At 57.5% G+C, this 23875-nt stretch overlaps 1 protein-coding gene across 2 annotated transcripts in view; it reads right to left on the reverse strand.

The window, feature by feature from the left end:
• Window positions 1–216: 216 nt before the first annotated feature.
• The window catches only part of PTPN5 (protein tyrosine phosphatase non-receptor type 5), a 50028-nt gene continuing 26369 nt past the window's right edge, over window positions 217–23875 (reverse strand). Inside the window, exons 3-15 of one of the 2 annotated variants that reach the window (XM_045825807.1) lie at window positions 15311–15444; window positions 14962–15155; window positions 14341–14424; window positions 14100–14177; window positions 13418–13659; window positions 12044–12233; window positions 8758–8842; window positions 4993–5072; window positions 4662–4799; window positions 3958–4068; window positions 1626–1786; window positions 1425–1538; window positions 217–1017 (exon numbers count right to left, since the gene is read on the reverse strand). In XM_045825807.1, the coding sequence (XP_045681763.1) occupies window positions 924–1017; window positions 1425–1538; window positions 1626–1786; window positions 3958–4068; window positions 4662–4799; window positions 4993–5072; window positions 8758–8842; window positions 12044–12233; window positions 13418–13659; window positions 14100–14177; window positions 14341–14424; window positions 14962–15135 (1551 nt within the window). In that variant the 5' untranslated portion in view covers window positions 15136–15155; window positions 15311–15444 and the 3' untranslated portion in view covers window positions 217–923. The remainder of the gene's footprint in view (window positions 1018–1424; window positions 1539–1625; window positions 1787–3957; window positions 4069–4661; window positions 4800–4992; window positions 5073–8757; window positions 8843–12043; window positions 12234–13417; window positions 13660–14099; window positions 14178–14340; window positions 14425–14961; window positions 15156–15310; window positions 15445–23875) is intronic. The other variant, XM_045825806.1, reaches the window with a different exon arrangement.

Raw genomic sequence — 23875 nt, forward strand, 5'->3', positions numbered from 1 at the left:
AAAGAGTCATGCATGCCCTGCTGGTGGGCTCTCAACACACGCGTGGACACAGGAACACACACAGAGCTGCACGCAGCGAGACTTCTGGGGAGGCTTCCCACAGTCACGGAGGAACGTTCCACTCAGATCTGGGGCTGAGCCCCCACCTCACCCCTGGAGCTCCCCCTCGCCCTCCCACCCCACCCAGGGCCCAGGTCCTCTGGGTTCACAGCCCCCCATCTGCCCCCTTCCTCCCCATGCCTCCCGGCTGGTCACGGCCTCCAGAGAGCACCTGACACCCAGAGGCCACCCGGGCTGTGACACTCCTGCACCCCGACCCAGAGACCTCGCCCCCAGCTGAGGCCTCTCCCCACCTGGGAGCTCTCCAGGCCTGACTTCCAGGTCCTCAGGCCCTTCTCCCCACCCTGTCCCAGTAACTGGGGGCAAAACGCCACCTGCCCGTTGGAAGGAGTGGGGTCGGGGCCCATGCCAGGCAGCTCTGGCTGGGCCACTCAGGGGCTGGAGCGTGTCACCCCTTCCCCAGGCTGAGGAGACACAGTGTCCGGTACAGACAGCAGAGATGGATGGACAGACAGGACACGCCGTGGCAGGACACTCGGAGTGCGGCACAGAAACATTGTGAATCAAGTAGCAATGGAACCGTCGTTAAAAACCGAGGCCCCAGGTCTGCGTGGAGTTGGTCAGGCCCTGGGTCCCCAGGCCTGGCCTGGCACATCCCTCCCCCGCCCTGCCCCACCCCCAGTATATACAGTAGGAAGAGCTGTGAGGGGCGGGGCAGGGGCCAGGCTGGAGAGGAGGAAGCAGGAGGGGCGGGGCAGGGAGCAGGCCAGGACCTGACGCAGGATCCTGGGGGTGCGGCTGGGGTGAGGGCCCAGACTCGGGCTGGGTGGTGCCCAGAGGACCTCGTTGGGGGGGCAGGGCGGTCATTCTGGGGGCTGGCGGGACAGCTGCTTCTCATAGAGGCTCATGACATGGTGCACAAACTGGTACTGCTCGCAGGTCTGGATCATGCCGCCCCTGCCCAGCAGAGATGCACAGCGCGGGTGGGTTGCTGAGGGGTGGGTTGCAGGAGGGTCCCCCCAAACCCACGGAGCACCAACCACTTGTGAGGGCCCTGCATTTATGCAGCCTGGAGAGGCCACCCCTAGCCAGCCACTCCCTCTGCCCCTCCCTGCCCCTCCCCGCCCTGGCACAGACCGCAGGCACAGGCAGGGTGTGTCTCATCCCTCGGCCCCTGCCCTTTGGGTCGGCAGCTGTTTCTCTTTCCCCTCCATCCAGCCACCAGCCATCCAGACCCACACCCTCCACCTACCTGTCTTCCCTACCCCATCAGCCGGGTCCGTGCCCAGTGTGCTCCTGCCCCTCGCCCCTTTGACCCCTGGGCTCAAGCTCTCCACGAGTCCCTGCCCTGCCCGTGGGCTGACCTGTCCTGACGGAGCTGGCACGTGGTCTTCAGGATGTCCACCGTGCCCTCCTGCCGCAGCTGCTGGCAGCAGATGCTGGTGGCAATGAAGCAGCCAGTCCTCCCAATCCCTGCGCTGAGGGCCGAGGGGATGGGAGGGGTGAGGGGGCGGGGCAGCAGGGGCGGGGCTGCCCTGCCCTGGCGGGTGGCTAGGAGGACCCACCTGCAGTGGACGATGATGGGGGCGCAGTGGGGCCCCTCCTGCTGGGCAGCCTCCTCCACTTCCTGCACCAGGTGCAGGAGTGGGGGGGCCCGGTCTGGGGTCTTCTGGTCGGGCCAGGACGTAAACCAGTAATGCTTCAGGCCTCGCTCTTCCGTCCCGCTCTGCCCGGGAGACAGAGGCCCACCCCAGAGACACGTGAGCCTCCGAGCCCACAAAGCAGCCCAGAGACCGGGAAGGGATGGGAGGAGGAACACAGGAGGGAGGACACAGGGAGTGGGGCCTCTGGCCCCTGCCATCAACGCTGCGTTGCAGAGTGGCACCAGGCAGAGACCAAAGCCAGTCTGGTATGGCGGCTGGTCAGCGGGGCGGCATTGGTCTTCACCTCAGGTCTGCCCCAACTGCTCCGGCCTCATCTGAGAGAGGCGTGTCCCCCAGCTCCTCATCTCGACAGACAGCCCCCAGGGGCCCCTCAGTCACAGAGCCAGCGCTCCTTCCTCTCGCCTCCGGCTTGGCCCGCCCACCAGGACCCCCAACCCCAGCAAGGGCTGTTTCCCCCCTCTCCCTGCCCCAACCCACCCCGCCTGTTCCCACCTTGGCTTTCGTCATCTCTCCCCTGGGCAGGCCTCTGCCCACCCCGGTTGTCCCATCTCCACACCAGTCAAAAAGTCTGTCGGCAGCGCCGACCTGGACCCGCTGCTCGGAGCTCTTCGTGGTTCTCCCTGCTCCCTGAACAAACCCAGTCCGTGCAGCCTTCAGCCTGGCACACGCGACACGCCGTGCAGGGTCGGCCCTTCCAGGCCTGTTCCTGCCCCTGGGGGCTGGTCCTTGACACCCCCGCATTCCAAATGGTGTGTAGCTAAACCCTCTGCTACACACACACACACACACACACACACACACACACACACGTTCTAACTTCCATGCCCTTACTTTCTTCTCCGCCTGGAATGCAGAGAAAAAAACACCATTTGTTTGCCCCTTGGTCAACTCTTACTCGTCCTTCAAAACTCTACTCAACATCACCACTTCCAGGAAGCCCTCAGGGAGAACAAAGAAGGGGCGAGGACACAGGGAGCACCCCAGCTGGCAGAGTGACCTTCTGTGTCCTTACCTATCTCTAGCTCAGTGCTTGCCATTTCTTGGGTGCTCCTTGAGGAGAGCACAGGCTTTAGTCAGCTCCGTTCCCAGTGTCCCACCCAGAACCGGGCTGGTGCAGGTGCACTTAACCGTTTACGGACCGCAGTGAATGCCTGCAAACCCCAGGCTGCCCTGGTTCTTCCCTACCCAGTCCTGCAGCACCGAGAACATGAGGCAGCCCCACCTCCTCCCAACCATTCTTCCCCAGGGAACAGGAAGCTGGTTCCTCGGTCCCCTGAGTTACCTGGCTGTGACAGCCACCACAGCCTTTGCTTCCCCACCTCCGGGCCCTTCCTGCCCTTCAGCCAGGCCTGTATCTCAGAGCGGTCCAGGCCTGAGGGGCACTGCCCTCTGGGGGCCGAGTGCTCCCTGACATCCCACCTCGTGTCCTCTCCAGTGGGAGAGGGGGCAGCTTGGAGGGACAGGGCTCAGGCCTTGAACTGGGCCCTGAGGCCGCCAGCACCACCGGACTTCCCAAGCTGTTTCTGGATAGGGCGTCATTTTCCTGGTGCCCAGCTCACCTCTCCCAGCCTTTGGGGTTACTGGAGTGGTCCCACCTTCCCCAAACTCCGTTCTTATCATTTCTCAAAAAGATAACACACTGATCCTCCTGATTCCAAAGGAACAGTCTCCTCTGTTACGTTGCTCTTGGAAGAAGCACAACTTCTGGGTGGGAGGATGCCTTCCCCCACTCTTCTGGGCTGTTTTGTATTGCTCATATTTTGCGTCTCTTTTTTTCCTTTTTCTGTGGTCACAACTTCCTTGAGCAACCCCAATGCAGCAAGGCATGTCTGCCCTCTGGTGGACAGATTGGGCTCTACAGGCCAGAAGGCCAGTAGCCCAGGTGAAAGGGATGCTTCTAGCCAGGATCTCAAAGTCACTATGGTCTTAACAAGGACAGTACTGGAGGCAGCTGGAGACCCCTTATCCAGACAGTCCTGGATTTGGGTGCTGGAAGCCATTATGGATGACAGTGCAGACACACAGAGAACCCAACAGCGTGAAATACAACAGGTTTGGTCCTGCTTCTGTGCCCAAGTCCATTCACCCCTCCCTCATCCCTGCTCATCAGTGAATCCTGGAAGACACAGGACTTCACTTCAGCTAGAGTGGACTCTGGCACACTGTTCTTTGTGAGGTCCTCAACAGTGCCCTTGCCCCCACCTTCCCAGCCCTGCCCCGTCCCAGGCCTCACCCTGAGGGAGATGAGCCGCAGCCGGTAATCCTCCGTGTGAATGACTTTCTGCACGGTGATCTCAACACCGTCATGCACCACCTGCTCCTCCGGCCAGTACTCGGTGCACTTCTGCAGGGGGCCAAGATCAGGCTGTGGTACACCCCCACGCCCCAGCCATACTCTCCCCAGTGCCCCCCAGGGCCAGCGGGGAGAGACATAAGACAGCAACAGGTTTGCAGTTAAGAGTACTGGGTTTGCATCTCAGCTTCCTAACCTTCAAGTTACTTCCCTTTCCCGAGCCTCAGTTTCCATATCTGGGCAATGGGAGTAATGCCCATTTTTAAAAATTGTATTTTATCAATTATGCTATCCCAGTGGTCCCAATGTAGTAATACCCATTTTGAAGGGCTTTCCTAGGGGTTCAATTAATTGGGTTGTTATGGGTAAGGAAGTGGCCAGCGTCAGCCCTGGCAGCCTTGGAGGCCGCAGGGCATCCTGGTGGAGGTCATGGGCACTGGAGGTGGAGAGGCCAGCTCCAGGCTCTGCTGCGGACCGTCGGTGTGGCCCTGAGCAAACGACTCCACCTTGCTGAGCCTCCTGCTCCCTCACCTCGACTGCGGAGCGAACGCTGCTGACTCACGAGCCTGTTGTGAGAACGCGGGAGCAAGGGGTGCGGCCAGGGCTCAGAGCAGCGACAGCTGGAAGCGGCCCGGGGTGCCCACCTCGTTCATCTCCTCGATGTTGGTGATCATGACGATGATGGGCGTGTGCTCCTGCCACACCATGCGCCAGAAGTCGGCGACCGTGCTGACGATGGGGCCCTGCGTGGCGATGTACACTTTCTCCTCCCCACCGTAGCCCTGCGGCCAACCACATCCAGGTGGTCAGGGTCGGGGGTGGTGTTCCCGGGGCCCATCCCCACCCTCAGGCTCTTCCCAGGGGGCTGGCAGCAGGTGCACTGCCACCTGCTGGCTTCGGAACAAGCCCAGAGGACGGAGCCCACCGGCACGGGCGTCCTTTTCAGGGAGAGGCTGTCGGGATGGGGTTACGTACCCGGATGTAGTTGGCGTTGATGTAGGAGCTCAGAGGGTCGTCAGGGTCTGGTGAGGTCAGACACACTCTGCTGTGAGGGTCTGGGGTGGGGGAGACAGGTGGGGCTGGGGTCTGACAGGTGCAATCCCCCTGGGGCAGCGCCCACCTTGTCTGGCCCATTCAGTGCACCCACATTTCTTCTGGGACTGAAAGTTCCTCCTTCCCCAGCTCAGTAGCAAAACACGGATCCCCCCATGGCCCACTGAGGAGGTGAGGGCCCTGGCCGAAGAGGAGGGTGGAAGGCAAGGCCCTAGGACTCTGCCTCTGTAGCCTCAATGCCAGCCCCTTGGCCGTGGCTCTTAAATAGCCCTCACAGGGCCTTACGTTCTGGAGAGAAGAAAGCTTGGAGTGCACATCCCGGACAGCAGGGGCAGCAAGAGTCTGAGTGTGTGCTCTTGCCAGTGTGTTGTGTCCATTTGTAAAGTACATGGCCTTTGTAAACCTCAGTTTCCCCGTCTGTAATATGGGATAGAGATACCTACTTTCTAGGATTGCTGGGAAGATAACTGAGAAAACAGCTGTGAAAGTGCTATGTAAACTGTAAGGCACTTTCCAACCAGAACGGGCTATAAGATTGGGGGACGGAAGCCGAGGAAGAACATTGTGATAAGAGGGGTAAAGCCCTCCTTGTCTGAGATTGGACTTGCGTTTCAGCAGCAGACACGTGCGCGCACAGAGGTTTTTCCTCCTCCCGCTGCTACCCATTCACATGTCAAATCCCATAGTAAGAGAGTCTCATAACATCCTGCTCTTCTTCTCGAGTGGAATCTGTTCTGTCTCAGCTCCGGCCTCCCTGCACGGACTGCCCCGCCAGCCTGCGGAGGCTGGGACTGCGATGGGGATGGTGTGGGGGTGGGCGGCAAGCTGGCTGGGGCCTGGGGGCCTGGCTGTAGTCCGGCTTTAAAACCAGCTCACTGTCTTACTCCTTCTCTGGGCCTCTGTTTTCTCCTGCACAGGGAGGGCTGGGCGAACAGCACTGCAGGCGTGCACTGCACCATCTCAAAGCATAGGGGAGGGGTTGGGTGCCTACACCACCGAGCCAGACAGCCTGGGCTCACGTCCTGGCTCTGGGGCACTAGCTGTGTCCGAGTGGGTCGCTTCCTTCATCTCCCTCCTGCCTTATCTGGAGCCTGGGGACACCCTTTCACCGTCCCCTGACTAATCTTGTAAAGGTCAAAGGAGCAAACGGTACTGAGTCCTCTGACTGGTAACTTGGCCCAGCATTCGGAAAAACTCCATACAGAAAGCTGCTGCTGCGGTCACGGTCACGGTCACGGTTACTAGTGTTACCACGAGTTGATGGTGAAAAGAAGGATGCCAAACGCAGCAGGAGAAAAGGCTCGAGCCTCCGCTCCCGGGCCCTAGTGTGCCCCGCCCCAGCACCCCACCCCAGCGCCCGAGGTTTTGGCAGGTGGTTCGGGGATGGGGGCAGGTGGGGCAGGGCCGCTGTGCAGACAGGGGCGTGGAAGGGTGTCAGAAGTGGAGCAGTGGGTGAGCAGAGGGGCGCTCGGGGACCAGCGGCAGGGAGCGGCAGGGCTTGCCGCAGGGGCCTGCTGCCCTCTCCTTGTCGGCGCCGGCCCAGATTAGGTGCCGAAGTGGGTGCTGGCCAGACTCAAGCACCACCGTGGGGACGGGGCTGGTCCTGTGGGCCCTTGACGACAGTGCTTCTGTGCCCGGCACTGTGCTCTAGAGGAAACTCCTGCATAAACAAGATGTCGGCCCTGCCCCAAGTGCTGGGCAGGGACAGGGCAGTATGTGGCCTGCGAGGACTGGGGCTGGGGGACCCAGAGGGGGCCTCGGACTTGGGGGACTAGGCTGTAACTCTAGCTTCCGGAATAGGTGGCACCTGGGCCAGGTTTGAGGGCGCACAGGGCAGGGTGAGGGGTGACCCAGGGAAGGCCCTGCTGACAAAAGGCTGTGCTCACCAGGCTGGACCTGAACTTGAGGATTCCAGGGTGACAGGGAGTCGGGCCGGTAGATTGCTGCGGTGGTCCCAGTGACAAGTGTCAGGGCTCCGTGGGCTGCCCCGCTCCTCCCAGCTCCGGGGGGCAGCAATCAGTTGTCCACGCGGCCCATGTGAACGGCACCCCCGAAACTGGGCAACTACTCCCTGCCCCTACAAAGTCACTGGCAGTGAGGACGGAGGAGGAGAGCCACCTCTGAGAGACGGCCGTTCCGCACATGGGGGAGTGTCTGTGATGTACCCCGCAGACTGGAGTTCGGGATGTGGGGGTGAGATGGGCAGAAACTGCCCTCCTGCATCTCATTCTCAGTGCTGACCGCCGGGCTACTGGTCACTGTGTCACTGTCCACGGAGCCATCTCTCCCCCTAGCCTGTGAGCTCCCTGTGCACAGTCTGTGCCTCATTCGCATCTGAATTCTTAGCCCCAGCGGCAGGGGCTCAGGAAACGGGATCAGAACGAATGCAGGAACAAAGGAACAACCCTCGGGGTGTCCTGGGGCTGAGAGGGGGCCTCTCCAGGCCTGGCCTGCCGGCTGCCCTTGCTCCCTATCCCAGTCTCTGAGGGCACAGGGGGCACTCTTGCTGGTCACAGAGAACTTGTGCTGTTGGGCTCGGAGGCCTGGGGGTTCAGGGTGGCTCAAGGCCTCTCAGCAATCCAGGACCAGGTGGTGGGATGGCCTGATGCCCGCCCTCCCTCAGTGGCCGTGCTGAGCAGCCAGCAAAGGCCTGGGTTCTGAGGTGCCCTCCCCGCTCCCCCAGGTGGGGCAGCAGGGTGTGTGTGTGTGGGGGCGGGCAAGACAGGGAAGAGGTGAGCAGCCTGAGCAGCGTATCCCGGCCTTACATGGTGCTTTGTTGAACTGCAACTACCTAGAGACTGTGTAACCATAGCAACCACAAGTTGCTATTTTAAAAGTTAAAAATAAGTCATGACATCTTACATATTGTTGAAGGTGCTGATGGCAAAACTGCTTTTTAAAGCCTCGTCACTCCATACACTGAGTGGAGTAGGTTTGTGGGGATTCACTTGCAACACGTCGCGCCCCCAAGCTCGCCCCGGGGGCCTGGGGCCAGAACCCCACAGGGTGACAGACAGACAGGGGTTTGATCAAGTTATTGCAATGCTTGAAAATGACACCCCAGGGCTGACAGAGAAACATCAGGTCACCTGGTCCAACCGTCCCCGGAGAGGGAGAACCCCTTCCCAGGGATTCCCTACGCCCCTGCAAGGCGGCTCCTTCCCTTGTGGGGCGCTCTGCCTGTGAGGGTGGATGTGCAGTCTGGACGGACTGAGCTCCAGGCAGACACAGGGGCCCAATTCGGGGGTCCCAGAGGCCTGGTCTGAAACTCAGTACTGTGCTTTTCAGCTGTGTGAGCATGGATGAGCCAATGACCTCTCTGAGCCTCCTTCACGTCTCCTTAAAGTCTGCCCACTCTGAAGAGGCACAGGACGTGGAAGCACTCTTCGTCACCACGCGCTGTGCAGGAGCTGCTGCTGTCAGTGCCCTTTCTGTCTGGGTTTCCGCAGAGCCCAGCGCAGCAATGCCGGGCCAGGGCGGGGGTCCGAGAGTGCTGTGTGAAGGGATGAACTAACCGCTGCCCTCAGGGGCAGGGTGGGGTTCCCTTCACTGGGCATCGCCACCTTCCATCCTTTCTCATGACCTTGGAGGCCTAGCTGTTGGGTTAAGATCTTCCTCAGGGGGAGGGCGCCCACAGGGAAGCGAGCCCATCCCAGCCACCCTGACCCCGGTGCAGTGAGTACTTACTGGGAAGGATGGTTTTGTACCGGTTTTTCCGTACCAGCCCAGGGATGTCATACTCTTTCGGATCCACAAAGTTCATGGGGATTTCCTGCAGGAGGACACAGCAGTGTGAGCGGCTGGGGGCTGGCCCTCACAGACATTTGAATGTGGGGGCTGCTGGACCCCCAACATCCTGTCCAGGGGCTGGCAGGTGTGCGTGCGTTCATTCACCATTTGTTATTGAATGAGCTCATGCACAAACAACATTGAGAACAGGGTCTGGCACACGTCAAGGGCACAACAAATGTTATTACCACCACTGCCTGTTGAGGGCCAGCCTTGGCACATAGCAGCCACTCAATAAATGGTTGATGAGCAAGAAGAACAAGAGTTTGAAAAGCGACCTGGTTGATTGCCACCATCTTCCACACTCCCTGTACCGCAGTCAGACGGCATGGCTTTTCTTGGTCTGTATTCCCACCCTAGACACCCTCACGTCAGAACCCTGGGTTGTACTGCTCGCTCTATGCTGCACCCCATCCTCTTCTTGTGTCCTGTCCATCTTCAATGTCACCTCCTCCAAGGAGCCTTCCCTGATTCTCTTGCAGGAAAGGGACCTCCTGAGCTCCCAAGGCTGTCCTTGCACCTCCCACCCTCTGTGTCAAGAACTCCAAGTCTAGACTTCTCTGCCTGGCATGTGAAGCCTTCTGGGGTCTTTCTTTACCACCAGGTGGCTCTCAAGAGACCCGCCCTCCAGGTATGCCTGCTTCTTCTTGTTGCTAATGTGCCCTTCTCCATCTGGCCTCCGGGTCTGAGCTCGTGGCATTCCACTTGCAGGGAGCACCCCTCTTCAGTCCTCCCCCCTTTAGGGATGGATCACCCCTCACCTCACCCACCTCGCAAGGCCATGAAGTCGGGTGCCTAGAACTCAGCCTCTGATGGATGAACATCATTTCATTACCACCTCACCCTTAGGATCATTCTCACCCTTTAGGGATGCCCCTAGCCTATGGAATGACTCCCCGGTGCCTCTTGCCTCTTCACTCCCTTTGTATCTGTCCACACAGTTTAGCATCTGACCACGTGGAGCTCTGCAGTGTTCACGCTGGGTGGACCCACTGTGTTTGGACCCACTAAGTATATGCGCCAAAAAATGCGGGTCACAGCACTGAAGCTCTAGGACTGTTGTGAGACTCAGAAGAGTAAAAATGTGTAAAAGTACCCGTGGAGTGGGTGTGCAGGCTGTGTTCCTTGCTCTCTGGGCAAAATCCACAATGACCTACCGAACAGGAAATGACAGAGGGCACAAGTCCCTCCTTCAAGGGATGGGGGTGGGAACTGGGAGGGGCAGCAGGGGCTGGGGTGTTGGGAACCGCCCTGCCTGGTTTCAGAAGCTGTAACCCTGCCAAGGCTAAGGCTGAGGGAGCGACCTTGAACCGTAAGCCACCAAGGAGACAAAGCTTATCTCCCTGGCAGGAGCACTGCCTCTGCCCACTTTACTTCATCCATAACTGGCCCCCAATGCTTGGTCAGTTAGCCAATGATGGGTAAGATTCCCCAAGGGGGGAATGACCTAAGCCAGGCACAATCATGTGGAGGCCCTCATGGAAGAACATGGGGGGTACAGCAAAAGGGAGTGATGGCCCCTCACCCCTTGGCTTTGACAAAGCCTGAGTCCTCATTCTGTCTTTGAGAAATCTCCTAATCTCTTGGCTGCCTTACTTTCCTTGCTCCACCTAAGCCTAAAACAATGACATGGTGGTGCTGCCCTGTGCTGGAAAGGGTGGGTTCCCCGGGTGATCAGGTCTAAGAAAGAATATGTAAAATCCTGTGAAACCTGCTTTGTTTAGAATGCTCTCAATTAACTGATAAGCATCCAAGCAAGAAGTAAGTTTGTTCCTGAAAGTTTTACATCTCTTTAGCTATCTGACCCTGACTCAAAATAGGCCCTCAGAGTTCTTTGTTATCTATTGTTTGATCCTTACTTCCTGGCAATGATTAATGAGCTTTATCTGTATTCCTGTGCAAATGAACCCAATACAAGCCCATTGAGGAACAGGCTCCCAGCCCTTCTCCTTCGAGAGACTGGCCACCTTTCCTCCCCAAGCAGATCATGTCTTGGTAGTTTTATTCTCATTTGTGGCAGCTGGGGGGGCCCTGTGGGTGGAGTCCCCCACACTGGGGTGGTCCAGGAAGGCTCTCAGAGCATTGAGGGTGGAGGATGATGTGTGAAAAGGCCTGGGAGGAGGAAGACAGGGAAGGCGGGAGCTGGCCTAGTTTGAAGCGGACAGTCCCTACAGGGGCTGAGGGGGCCTAAGGCTAGAAATGGGGGGCAGAGGCTGGCCCAGCTTGGGGAATGCAGGCCATGCTAAGTTCTGGGGAACTGGGAGCCATGGGTCACAGGGTGACAGAGGCCTTGTCAGAGAGCCATCGGGCCTGGACAGGGAGCAGGGTGGCCTGGGGCGAAGGGGGTTGTGAGGGAGGCACCTGGGTTCCTGTCTGTCTTGCTCCTTCCAGGAGGGACTCTCCTCCAATACTCCTGGCCCCGCTCCCACCCTGCCGCCCACAGAGGTGGGTAACCCGATGGGCCCTCCTGTCAAGAATTACAGGGGCGCCCCATGGGACCCAGAATAGGCCATCACCTCCTGGGGCAGGTAGCAAGTGTAATTCTGGGAGTTGGTATCCGGAAGCTCACGATTGCTACATACTTAAGTCTCACTTTAAACCTGGTCCTTATCAACAAAAATAAAGGCAATATTGTGATCTCCTAGGTCTTAGCTTTTAACTGGTTGAGTGTGCAGGCAGGTAAAAGAGGGGTGTCATTCACTGGGTCCCTCGAAGTCCACCAGGCAGCTAGAGGCTGTCGTAGAAGTCCAGAGAGGAGATATGTAGGATTGCCCTAAGCTACAGCTGCAGGGGTGGGGAGATTTCAAAGGGGCAGGAGCCAAGCTTGGTGATGTCGGGCGGGAGGGCGAGAAAGCAGTGGCTAGAAGAGAAGGCTTTCTGTGGCTTCCAGAGCACAGGACTGAGCACTGAAGACTAGGAACACCACTGCACACCGACCTCTGCACACCTGAGTGTTCTCTTTAATCCTTGCAACATCCCCGTCATTTTTACCCCTATTTCTCAGATGAGGAAACTGAGGCCCAGAGGGGAAGCAGTATGCCCACGGCAGCAGGAGAGGTGATAATGAAATGATGTTCATATATCAGAGGCTGAATCCTGGGCATCTGACTCCACGGCCTTGCGAGGTGGGTGAGGTGAGCACAGAGGCCTGCCCACTGTGGGCCGGCCGGCTCAGAGGACTCACAAAGAATTCCGCCTGCAGCAGGAAGGGGTCCAGGGCCTTCTCGTGGAGCTCCTCGGCCTGAAGGACGCGGGAGGCACTGAGCAGGTACTCCCGGGCCGACTCCTCTCGGGGGGACATCAGGTAGCCGAAGCCCTCCTCGTTGCAGCCAGGCGTGCACATGTCCAGGGTCAGGGAGACATTGGAGCCCCTCCTGGAAGGACCGGGAAAGGGGCATGAGTCTCAGCAGCAGGAAGGGGCATGGGCTGGGGCCTCGGAGTGGGAAGATGGACAGAGAGATAGGGGGCAGGAACAGAGTGGGCTCCAAGGGGAGCAGAAGGGCTGTGATCGCACCCCTGACATAAGGAGCACAAGTCTCAGCCCCGGGCTTCAGCCTGACTCCCTGTCTCCTTCAGTGCAGTCGCTGACTGAGTGGGGGATGGGGGGAGGGGCCCCAGTTCCAAAGGTTCCATCTGAGGCTCCTTAACACAGCCCTTCCCTGGACTCTCCCCATCACTACTGGAGGCAGGGCCCAGCCCTGAGGCCCCGGGGAAGCTCTCAGAGAGAGGGGACCTGCCTACATCAGCAAAGCAGGGCTCGGCCCTCTGTACCACGGTCCTGGGCCCGGCAGTCTGGGATGAGGTTGCCAATGAGTCAAGGACATCTCATCCAGGAGAGGCCAGGACTCTCGGATGGCGGGAAAAGAAGGAGTTCCAAGGACGGCACGGGGGGCCAGGGTGTCCACCCTGGACAGTGTCTACTGTGTTCAGTGTCTAAAGGCCCAGAACAGGGAGGGCCCTCATCATACAGAAAGGGAAACCGAGACCCAGAGAGGTGCTAAGAATTGCCCGAGCTCACGTAGTGAGAGGGCAGCAGAGCTGAAGCAAGAGCCATGTTTACAGATTCCTCATTCATTGCTCTGCCTGTGACATGGCGTGGGGAACTCCAAGCTGCAGTGATCTGGCTCACTCAGCTAGTCCCTGAAAGAGAGTGTTGACACCTCCCAAAGCGTGATCTGTGGCTAAGTGGCTTTGGGGAATGCCATGCACTGCCCCCTCGTGACTGACACTGAGCACAAGCACGTTAAAAGCCCTGACAAGTCCTGCAGCAAAGAAACCCACCCGGACTTACTTGAGCACGGGAGTGCACGTGTGGGAGAGCTCACGCACACGCTTGTGTGTGCCTGTGTGCTGGGGAGCAGTCACAGTGTCCGTGAGCACTCACCGCGGGGCATTCTGATCTATGCGCATCAGACCCAGAGAGCACGTGTGTGCCCTGGCTAGCCTACGAGGTCAGCCAGGGCCAGGGCACTGGGGTCAGAGTCAGGCACCTGCCCTGAGGCCTGGGGGCCGAGCGCTCCAGGGCCCACAGAGTCCACCCCTCCTCCACCCCTCCCACCTCTCCTGCAGACCCATGGACTTGACGGTCAGTGAGGCGGGGTCGGCCTCGGGCTTGATGTCCATCGTGCAGTCGAACACAGGAGTCTCAGGGACAGGGTCCAGGTCCAGGAAGTCATCCTCGATCTTCTCTTCCATCCACTCCGAGTAGGTGAAGGAGGGCTGGCGGCTCACCGACTGGCGCCTGTCCTCAGGGGGCTCTGGGGTGGGTGGCTCTGGGGGAGCCCTCAGGAGGTGCCACACCTAGTTGGAGGCACACGGCATCAAGGACCCTGGACGATGCTGCTGCCCCTCGCTGATGGGCCGCCCATGGGACTACCCCTTGGCCCTCCGTGTCTAGAGCAGCCCTGCTCTCCTGGGAGCTATCTGCATGGCAATGCCCCTCACACAGATGGGGGACCCCACCCCACCCTGTCCTCCCTGACCCCTCCCCACCTGACCCCTCAGTTCCTTGTGCACTGAGGGTTTCTTGGGGGGATGTGGGGGTTCCTACTTCAGTCTTCTCCCTGCTGGAACACCCTAATCAGTTTCGAAGGTGCTCCCACCCCATGCCGGGCACACCAGGGGAAGGAGACAGATTCTCCGTCCTGGGTCCTGCCCAGAACATCTAATGGGAGCTGGTGGGGACTCGGCCTCAGGGCCAGAGGAGGGGAGCGCGGAGGTCAGGTCGGGAGGCGCCTTACCAGGGTGGTAACGAGGAGCACAGACACGGAGACCAGCAGCAGACTGGGGACTTCCCAGGTCCCCACACCCAGCCAGGCCTGGGGAACAACGGATAAACACGTCAGGGTGGGGAGCAGGGAGAAGAGCTTCGGGGGGGCGGAAGCATCTGCGGGACTCAGAGAACCCCCGCCCGTGCAGAGGCTGGCGGGGCGGGAGGCCCCCACTGTTCCCTCCTCCCCTGGAGGTCCCGAGCTTACTCACCGCGGGTCCCAGCTGTTCCAGGAGGGTGGCATTCTGCAACCAGACGGGGCCGTAGCCGCTGAGCCAGAGCATCCCGCAGGCCAGCTGCGACAGGGGATTGAGTTCGGAGCCTGGGCTCTTTGCCCCTGTCTCTCTCCCCAGCGAGCTCACCTCGACCTGGGCCCCCAAGGTCCGGACTGCACAGTGGGGGGAAGGGCCCAGGTGCTGTGTGCCCAAAGGAGGCCTGAGGGCCTCTCTGGAGGAAAGCTGACTACAAGGAGCCAAGAGATAGCCCTTCCCAGGGATCCCCCAGCTACATACATAAAAAGGGAAGTCTCCCAGAGGTGCCTCCATAGACAGGAAGTCCTCAGAGAGAGCCCTGCAGGGCCAGAGGTTGGGGGGCGGCTGTGTCCCACTTCTGGGGTTACAGAGGGCAGGGTGGCAGGGGCTTAGCTATCAAGGCTGGGGCTCTGAACTCCTGCCCTCGCCGCACGCCAGCCTGGGGGCTGGGAGTCTCGGAGGGACAGCGAGAAGGCCCCTCATGTGTCCGCATCCCCAGGCGGCCAGCTTGGGGAGGACGTGGAGGGCTGCCCCTCAACCCGCACTCTGGCCAGGCCCTCGTGAGGCCTGCAAGGTCCTTACCAGGAACTGGGAGGCAGCTAACAGGCACAGGCTGCTCTTGACAGTGAGGGAGTGGCTCCCGGTGCCTTGAGGTGGCGGCTTCTGAGCTGGCTCTGAGGGCGGTGAAGGAGGGGGTGGTGGTGGCATTTCTCTCGGAGAGGCCGTGAGTCCTTCGGCCTGGTCCAGGGCCTCCATCACTACCGGCTGGGGGAGACCTGTGGAAGGCGGACCGCGGCTGCCGACCCGGGGCCTGGCGCCCCGCAGCCGGCCGCTCCTTCCGGGGCGCAGGGGCATCCTCTCCAGCCGGGATCAGCCAGCGTGGCTCCACTTCCAGCAGTCACCCTCGATTAGCAAAGCAGTATTCACCTACCTTCGTCAGAAACAGCTAAGTGTGGGTGGACAAATTATTTCTCTTTTATTTCTCCAGTAACAGAGTTAAAATGGCAGGAGGTTTTTCAGGGAGTTAACATCGTTGTGTTTACGCAGCTTCATTCTTTTCCATTTCTTAAGGAAACAAAAAAACAACCACCTCAAACTCAATTAAAAGAGAGAGAGAGAGAAAAGGCACGGCACAACCAGGTCGCGAGCGTGAACCTCCCACCCACGCCGGCCCTCCGGGTTGGCGACTTTTGTGCTCTGGGCCCTGGCGGGGGCTGGGGCTGGGGGCTGGCCACGTGACCCTGTCAGAGCCTGGCCACGAGCCCCTCCCCAACCTTGAGACCCCAGACAGAGGAGAAGCAGGGGCAGTCAGGGTGGCGTGGAGAAAAATCTGGGCGTTGTGAAATCGGTATCAAATGTCTGGAATTCAGTTCTGGGTCTGCACCTGGCTGTGTGATGTTGGCAGAGAAGCCCACTCTCTGGGCCTCAGCTTCCGCACCTGGAAAACGAGAGTTGGGCTCACCTCCTGGTTTTCTAACTGAGCTTTATGGAGCCCTCGTATTTCCTCAGGTGCACAAGGTATCACCAAGTGCTCTGTGCCCCTGTGCCTGAGGCTGAACCGTGGAAGCTCTGCTTGTCCCCGTTCCACACAGTAGATTTCCTTTAAGATCATTTCAACACAGGGCCCCACACCTCCAACAGTCTGAACAGCACTGGCTCCTGACTATGGGGCAGGGGTCCCACCAGCAGCCCCCTTGGTGAGTCCCGGATGCTGAAGGCCCCCATCCAAACCTCCACGTTTCAGTCTGCTGCCCAAAAGACAGGGGCCAGCCACAGGGACGTGACCCGCTTGACAGTGGGGATGGAACTGTCCATACATAACTGTGTATATGGGACAATGGACTCCTTTTCTGGTTGGGCAACAACAGAAGACCCACAGCCAAGACCACGTGAAGCCAATGTCGTCGTTTGTCCACGTGCTTGCTTGTTCACGCAACACTGACTGAGCATCTCCCACGGGCTGGGTCAATGGGGCAGTGCAGAGCCCAGGGCCCGGAAATAGCTGCATTTCCATCACAGGCTCCTGCTCTCCAGATGCTGACCCTGTGTGGCTCCCTGCCTGCTGTGTTCCAGCCACACGCTATGCATGTCCTCAGATGAGCCCACCCTCTGTCCTTTGCACATGCTGTTTCCTCTGCCTGGAACAGCCCTCCAACACTCTGCTCCCCCCACCCCCCGCCGCCCGTCACTACCCCCCACTTTGACAAGTTAACTTCTATGCATCTTACAGAACTCAACCAGAGGTCACCAGACATAGGTCCTGCCCTATCCTACGTGCCTAGCCCTCCACGCTTCTCCTTCATTCCACCCGCAGCAACACACCTGGAACGTGCAAGGCTCTGCTCCGAGGGCTTTCCGTTTGCTAATTTACTGACTCATAGTACCCCCGTGAAGTCAGTACTACGATTATTCTCTTTGTACAGAAGACCGAGATGAGGTGCAGAGAGGTTAGTAGACTTGCACAAGGTCAGCCAGCTAATAAGTGGCCAAGGAGGGTTTAAACCGAGGCATTTGGATGGGCTCTGGGCTACATTACACTCACTACAGTTTGTAAAGTTACTGGTTGAATATCATCTCCCCCACTCGTCTGTAAGTCTGTAAGGGCAGGAGTGGTATCAGTTTGGTTCATCACAGCTGTCCACAGCATCTAATCTAACTCAAGTGCTGGCATCTAAGCCTACAGGAAATACTTATTCAATGAGGGAATGATAAAGGGGAAGTGATCATCTTTTACTCAGTTTTCTCACTGATAAGTGGGTATAATCTCACACACTTTGGAAAGCTGTTATGAAGACTGTAGATAAAACACCCAGCACGGCACCTGGCATCTAGAGGGTGCCTGCTAAATGTCAGATTACCATGATGATGATGACACAGGATTCCCAGTCTCCTGGGTAAAACAGACCAGTGGATACACGCTCACAGTACAGTGCACGAAGTGCGACATCTAAGTGCTGCTGGAGTGTGTGGGGGCTGGCACAGAAAGGCCACAGTTACTAACCACAGGTGCGCGCAGCTCAGATCCTGGCCAGCAAAAGAAAAAGCTGCTGTTAAAAGATGGATCACGCAGGAAGCCAAGAGTTTCCACTACTGATAAGCAGAGGGTTAATTACTCAGGTGGCAAGGTCTCTACCCATATCCTCTGGAAAAGCAGGGGAGGGATGCTGTCAAACGCGGAAGGCCGGGAGGGGTGCGGGCCGGGGTCCCGTGGCTGGCTCTGGCACACACCCGCTGCGGACTTTGGACAATCCCTTCTCCCTGGGTCTCAGGTGCCTTGTCTGTAAAAAACAGGTCTTGAACTCGAACTCGGTGCCTCTCAGATGTTCCTGCCATCCTAGAAGGGTGGGACTTGCGTCTCTGGGGAATAACAACAAGCTCACACAATTCTAAACTTGGATCTTTGTTTTAAAATTCATGGGTGCTCTTTGTTTTATACTATGGTATGTATGCACTGGTTTTGATATTATACTAATGTGTTTCTTTTCCTCCCAAAGCTTCGAATCAAATTTATGCTTCAGGAGAACATGCTACATTTATCCTGTGGCTTTGCCCTCGGGGGTACATGCGCCCCAGTCTGGGAAGCACAGAACCTGCCCGCACTAAAACATCCCGCCGCTGTTATAAATAACTCTGCAGATGAATATTTAACAACATGGAAAGACACTGCAATGCTATGGAGAAAGGCAAGGTTGCAAAACAGTATGATCCCCTTGGCCTTAAACATTAAGGAAGTATAAACGTGCATGCGAGGAGGTGGAGTGGGCCCGACGTGAGATGGGAGGTTAACATGCAACGGTACTTGCAGAGGGCAAGGCAGCGAGCGCCTCGCACGCAGTGAGCACCTCGCACGCAGTGTGCACGCCACGGATGCCGTACATGGTGCATGGGGAGAAGAGAAGCCAGAGATGAACAACAGTTCCTTGGAGGAGGGTGGAGTGAGAGGTGATTTTTTCGTTGTGTATACATTCTAGGTTTCCTCTAATAAACAAATGTGTGTCCATACACACATACGTGTGTGTATATACTCATACACATGTATTTGTTTTTAGTGGGAAATAGTATTTTTATCAAAAAATCACCGTTCTGAGTTTAGATACCGTGAGGCCTAGTGAATAACCCCAGGCTCTGGGCCCTGGCCCCCGCCTGCCACATCTAAGTGGAAACAAACAAACCAAAGGGCCGGTTGCCAGCGGGGAGGGGCTGGGGTAGACGCAACGGGGAAGGGGAATATAGTCAGTGATATTGTGGTAAGTAAGCACCGTGACAGTTAATTTCTAGATTAAGTGGAGTGATCACATTGTAAGGTATAAAAATGTTGAATTGCTAAATTATGTACCTGAAGCTAATACAACCAATATAAGATTGTATACCAACTATACTTAAATTAAAAAAAAAATCTGAAAAGAATAAACGCACTTGGTAGGACATGAGAGACAGACAGGGTGTGCATGGCTGTCTGAGACCCGCCCTGCTGCAGAGCAGCCACTCAGAGGACAGGCCCCGGCCCCGGACGACGTCTGATCATGAGTCTTGCACATGAAAGATGGCAGGTAACTAACTTGCAGGAAGGAAAAACTGCAGGTCGGTGGGGCCTGTATGCGTACCTCAGAGACAGAGGTGGATGCTGTCTGTTGCTCTGTTTGTTTGTTGTCTTTGAACCCACAGGGCACCTGACAGTCCTAGCATCCAAATGAACCCAACCGGGTATTCACTGAGCACCTGGTAGAAGCCCACCTTTCAAAGCAGGGTTGTTTTTTGTTCTTTACCTGAGGCTACATTTATTGATTTTTAGAGAGAGAAGAAGGGAAAGAGAGAGAAACATTGATCAGTTGCCTCCTGGACACACCGTGACTAGGGATTGAACCTGAAACCAAGGTATGTGGCCTGACCAGAAATCAAACCCGCAACCTTAGGATTGTGCACGCGATGATGCTCTGACCAACTGAGCTACCCGGCCAGGGCCAAGCAGGGTATATTTAAAAGCTTTTCTGGGTAGAACTCTAACACTGCTTTACTTAGGAAGATGATGTTTTCAAACACACACTATATTCTGCGTACAATTTTGGAGGGAATTCATGGATCTCAGGTCAAGAACCACTAATCTCAGCGGTGGTGGGTGGAGGTCTGTGACAGAAAGTTATACAAGTGGGTGGTGGTGGTGGAGAACTGGGCTGATTTCCGTCTCTGCTCATTCGTATGTGCGTCCAACACACGATCGCCGAGGACCAATTATGTGCTTTGCCAAGGACTGGAATGGGCTCAGAGTAGTCCTGCCTGCACGGACCACTGAGGTCCTGGGCCCACCTGTGCCGCCGGCCTCCGGTTCCACTCCCAGAGTTGATGTCAGTGCTTCTGTTTGCCCTGCTCACCGTGCCCCTCACTACCTCACTACGGTGTTTTGGGAATGACAATGCCACCGTGCTGGGCAGGCTCGGTGCAGTTCCCAAGGTGCTTCTGCACACGCAGTTGCATTTGCTTCTCTCAGCAGCCCTGTGAGGTAGATATTATCATCATCAGCCCCGTTTTGTCAGTGAGAGGCGGCTGCTTGTGTCAAGGGCTGGCTTTTCAACCGTGCACAGCGAGGAAGCTGCTTTGCCACGCATGAAACCCTGACTCACAGGCAGCTTGCTGACAGAGACTGCACATCGCGCCAGCTCCTCCGGCGCTTGCCTCTGGCGCTCGGGGAAGGGGATTTCCAGGCAAGGGAACTGAGGCTCAGCGAGGTTAAGTGTCTTGCTCAATTAAGTGCAGACCTGACATTCGAACCCAGGGCTTCCTGACACCAAGTGATCTTTCCATTTTGCCACAATGCTTCTCAGGAAGGGGTCACTATGGCAAAGGAAGGGAGATGGTGAGAGCCTGGGAGGGAGGAGGAGAGGGAGTCCCTGTATCTGGGGGAACCTTAAACCTTGTAGCTGGGTGGTGGTGGGGCAGCTTTTGTGCCTGATTCCCAGCTGATGGCTCCTCAAAAACCATATGGTATGGAGGGAAGAGGCCCTGGAAGGCAGGCGCTCCAGACCCCAGGTCAAAGCTCTTGGAGATGCTGCCGAGGGCCTGCAGGAGAGTGGCCTTCCGATTTTCCGAGGCATGTGGAAATACCGTGCTCCCTCTCTGTCATCTAGCACCTGAACCCACCATTAAACTCTGCAGCTTCTGTGTGCTCAGGGCTGGCGCTCCATGAGCTGGAGAAGCCGTGGCTGCTCCCGTCAGTGACTCATCGCCAGAGCTGCCCGCTGCCAGCCCACCGGCACACCAGCACTGGAGTGGAAGGCAGCTCGGCCTGCGCCCGTTTATATGAATGGGGGGCTGGTTCTGTTCCAAGCAGCTTTTCTTCCCTCCCCCGACATGGCCAGGGTGACCTCCCCCCGCTATGCCCACATAGTCACAGGGGGCCTGGACCAACAGAACCTCACACTCAGGCCCCCCTGCACTTCCAGAAACGATGACATCATAGCCTGACAGGCCCTGTGGGCCATCTGGGCAAGTCTGCTAATTTCTTAGGTGGGGCCACTGAGGCCCAGAGATGGGAAGTGGCTTGCTCAAGGTCAACAGCCAACCAATGGCACAGTTAGGGCGTCGGCCAGTGTCCTGATGGCTATTAGCTAACACATGATGAGTGGTTACCGTGTGCTGGGTGCTGCTCTCAGTGCGTGAACAAACACATTCAGTCTTCACAACAATCCTAAAGGCAGGTGCTACTCTTACTCCCATTTTACAGATGAAGAAAGTGAAGCACAAGGAAGTCAAGTCCCCTGGCCAAAGTCAGCTAATAAATGGGTAAACTAAGGCTAGAACTCAGGCAGCCTGTCTCCAGAGCCCATACCATTAACCAGCACACAAGACGAGGTATTCTGCTCTCTGCTCCACATCACCTTTAAGAAATCTCCACCCCTTCACCCCTCCACGTTTCAGAAGCATGGCCTCATCTGTCTGGGAGATGGTGCTGGGCTATGCAGCCCACGCAGGGTCTGAAGTCCCACCATTGGGCATGGACACTTGTCTACAGGGTTCCTGTTCTGACTGCTCCGATCTCATGGCGGGGATGTAGGGAGAGTGGAAGGCCTGAGTAGTTTTCTGACGGTTCCCACCTTTGTGAGAGGGGTTAACCAACAGGGAAGACTCACCTGCCCTTATGCCCCCACCTCCCCCACGCCAGCTCTGAGCCAGGCTTATGCTGAGCCTCATGCTACTCAATGCCCAGAACATGCTGAGGGTTGACGTTACTGTCCCATCTCACACGTGGAGCCACAGAGGTACAGAGAGGTTAAGTGACTTGCCCAGGGTCACAGAGCCAGGAAGTGGCAGAACTGGGATTTGAACCTAGGTCTGTGGGCCTCCACGGTCCATGATCTTTCTGTTATTCCACAGAAAAGATGTGGAAAGCCACAAGGGATGGGGTGGAGCAGGCCTATTTTGAACTTCTGCTTGGGTAGGCTCCGAAGGCAGAACCAAAGGAGGTGCTGCCAGAGGAACGGAGAAGGGTGGAAGAGTCTAGAAAGAAAGTCCCAGTTTCTGCCATCGCAATCACCACCCTGGTCAGCACTCCCGTGGGCTCTGAGAGGCCAGGCTGGCCTTGCGAGGCCCGTGCTGCCACGGACCCTGTCCTCACTGGGAGAGGCTGCAGGGGTGGCCCCCTTTTCTGCTGTCTTCCAGGGGTGCAGAGCAGGCACACGAAGAGTCAGCAGATGTGCTGGGGTGACAGAAGATTCCCCCAAAACAACGTTTTTGTTTGGCGAACATTTACTGAGCCCCTGCTCTGTGCCCTCAGGGATGTTACGTGTCTCAGTACTAATGCTGACCAGCAGGACTCCTAGGAGTGAGGACAGCCCTGTAGAAAAAAAGATTCTAGCTCCTTTGGGTAAAGCTGAACTGATAGGGAGCACTGGGTTCTGAGAATCTGCACCAGCTTCCCACAGCCCCTCCAGCGTCTCAGTCCTGCTGACCAGTGAGCAACACGGCCAGCAAATCCACAGGAGGAGGCAGGGTGATGACCAGGACCTGGGCTGGAGGTGAGCAGGGGTGTGCTCCCTTTGGCTGGTAAGCTGGCCGAGGGCAGGGCCCCCGTCTTGTTCATCTCTGCACTCCCCAGGCAGGCAGGGCGGCGCGGGCACAGGAAGCTGACTCTGGCATAAGAGGACTCTGGACTAGAACATGGGAGCTCCCCATTTATGAACTATATGACTTGGGCCAGCCGTTTAGCCTCTCTGTGACTTGATTCCTGCGGTGGTCTTCAAACCTATCTGTGCATCTCAACACTCCTCCCACCAGTGGGTGGAGTCTATGTCCCCTACCCCTTGAACTGGGCGACTGCCTTGAAGATGGGGATGCGTTGGGGGGGTGCTGCATGGCTGCTGAGGCTGGGTTAGACAAGTCCACACAGCGTCTGCTGGCTCTCTCAGGACACTTGCACTAGAGACCTTCAGCAGCTGTGTAAGAAATCTGGGTACCCTGAGGCTGCCTTACGGAGGGAGAGAGAGAAGAGAGAGGAGAGAAGAGAGAGCGAGTGCATTGGGTGCTCAGGGAAGTCTGAATTCTGAATGAAAGGGATCAGTCCTGACACTGAGCGGAAGCAGGAGGGTGCCTGAGCCGCAGGCCCAAGTGGACAGTCAGAATGTCATTGGTATGGGGCGTCTGTGTGTTGTGCTGAACGTCACCATTCTGGGGACCCACCTCAAACAAGGGGAGAAAGTTGGGCAACACAGGAGAGAGAGGCAGGCGGGCAGCTGCACTGTTCCCCCTCCTGTCCCGTGCGGAACTCTCCTCAGAGACTGTCTGCAGGCGGGAGACTCTGGTTCTCAGACAGACACAAGGTGCAGGCCTGTGGGTCTGAGGTCTGCGCTAAGCAAGCTCTGCCTCTTCCAAACCACAGAACCCTAAACTGTCCTTCCCCTTAACAAGACTAGCAGGGCGCAGTGCCAAGTGCCCCAGTGACTTTCCCCAACGTTGACTCATTCAGTCCTTATAACCAACACATAAGATAGGTAAGATAGGTAACGTCCTCATTCTACAGATAGGAAAACAAATCCGAGAGGTAGAGTGTCTTGCCCAAGGCCTTCATGGCTTGTGGACAGAAGATCCGGCACTCATTCCCGGGTAGCTGGATCTGGCCTCTTAGCTAGGCTCTGTGCTGTCCACCTCGGGCTGGGCCTCTGCAGCCTCTTCCTCCTTCGTGTTGGGGGATGTCAGTCTGAGGAGGAGCTTCAGCCCACTTCAGGGTGGGGGGCCAGGCCTTCTCCTCTCGGCACAATCTATCACACCCTGGCATGAGGGGGCAGAGAAAGGCAAGGCTAGGACCAAGACGATGCGAAGGTCTGGGAACCGAGTGTGTCGAGTGTGTTGGCTGCTTAGTCTGGAGAGGGGGAGGCTCGGTTGGGGAGCGGGTGATGGGCGCTGCTTGCAGATTCCTGAGAGGCCGTGCTAGAGAAGGGGGCAGGTCAAGAGGCAAGAATGGGACCTGTTCGTGGATGCCCTTGGTAGGCAGATGCCCAAGTCACAA

The sequence above is a fragment of the Phyllostomus hastatus genome, unplaced genomic scaffold (assembly GCF_019186645.2).
Source record: "Phyllostomus hastatus isolate PE091 unplaced genomic scaffold, TTU_PhHast_1.1 phas_scaffold_585, whole genome shotgun sequence".
Taxonomy (NCBI): domain Eukaryota; kingdom Metazoa; phylum Chordata; class Mammalia; order Chiroptera; family Phyllostomidae; genus Phyllostomus; species Phyllostomus hastatus.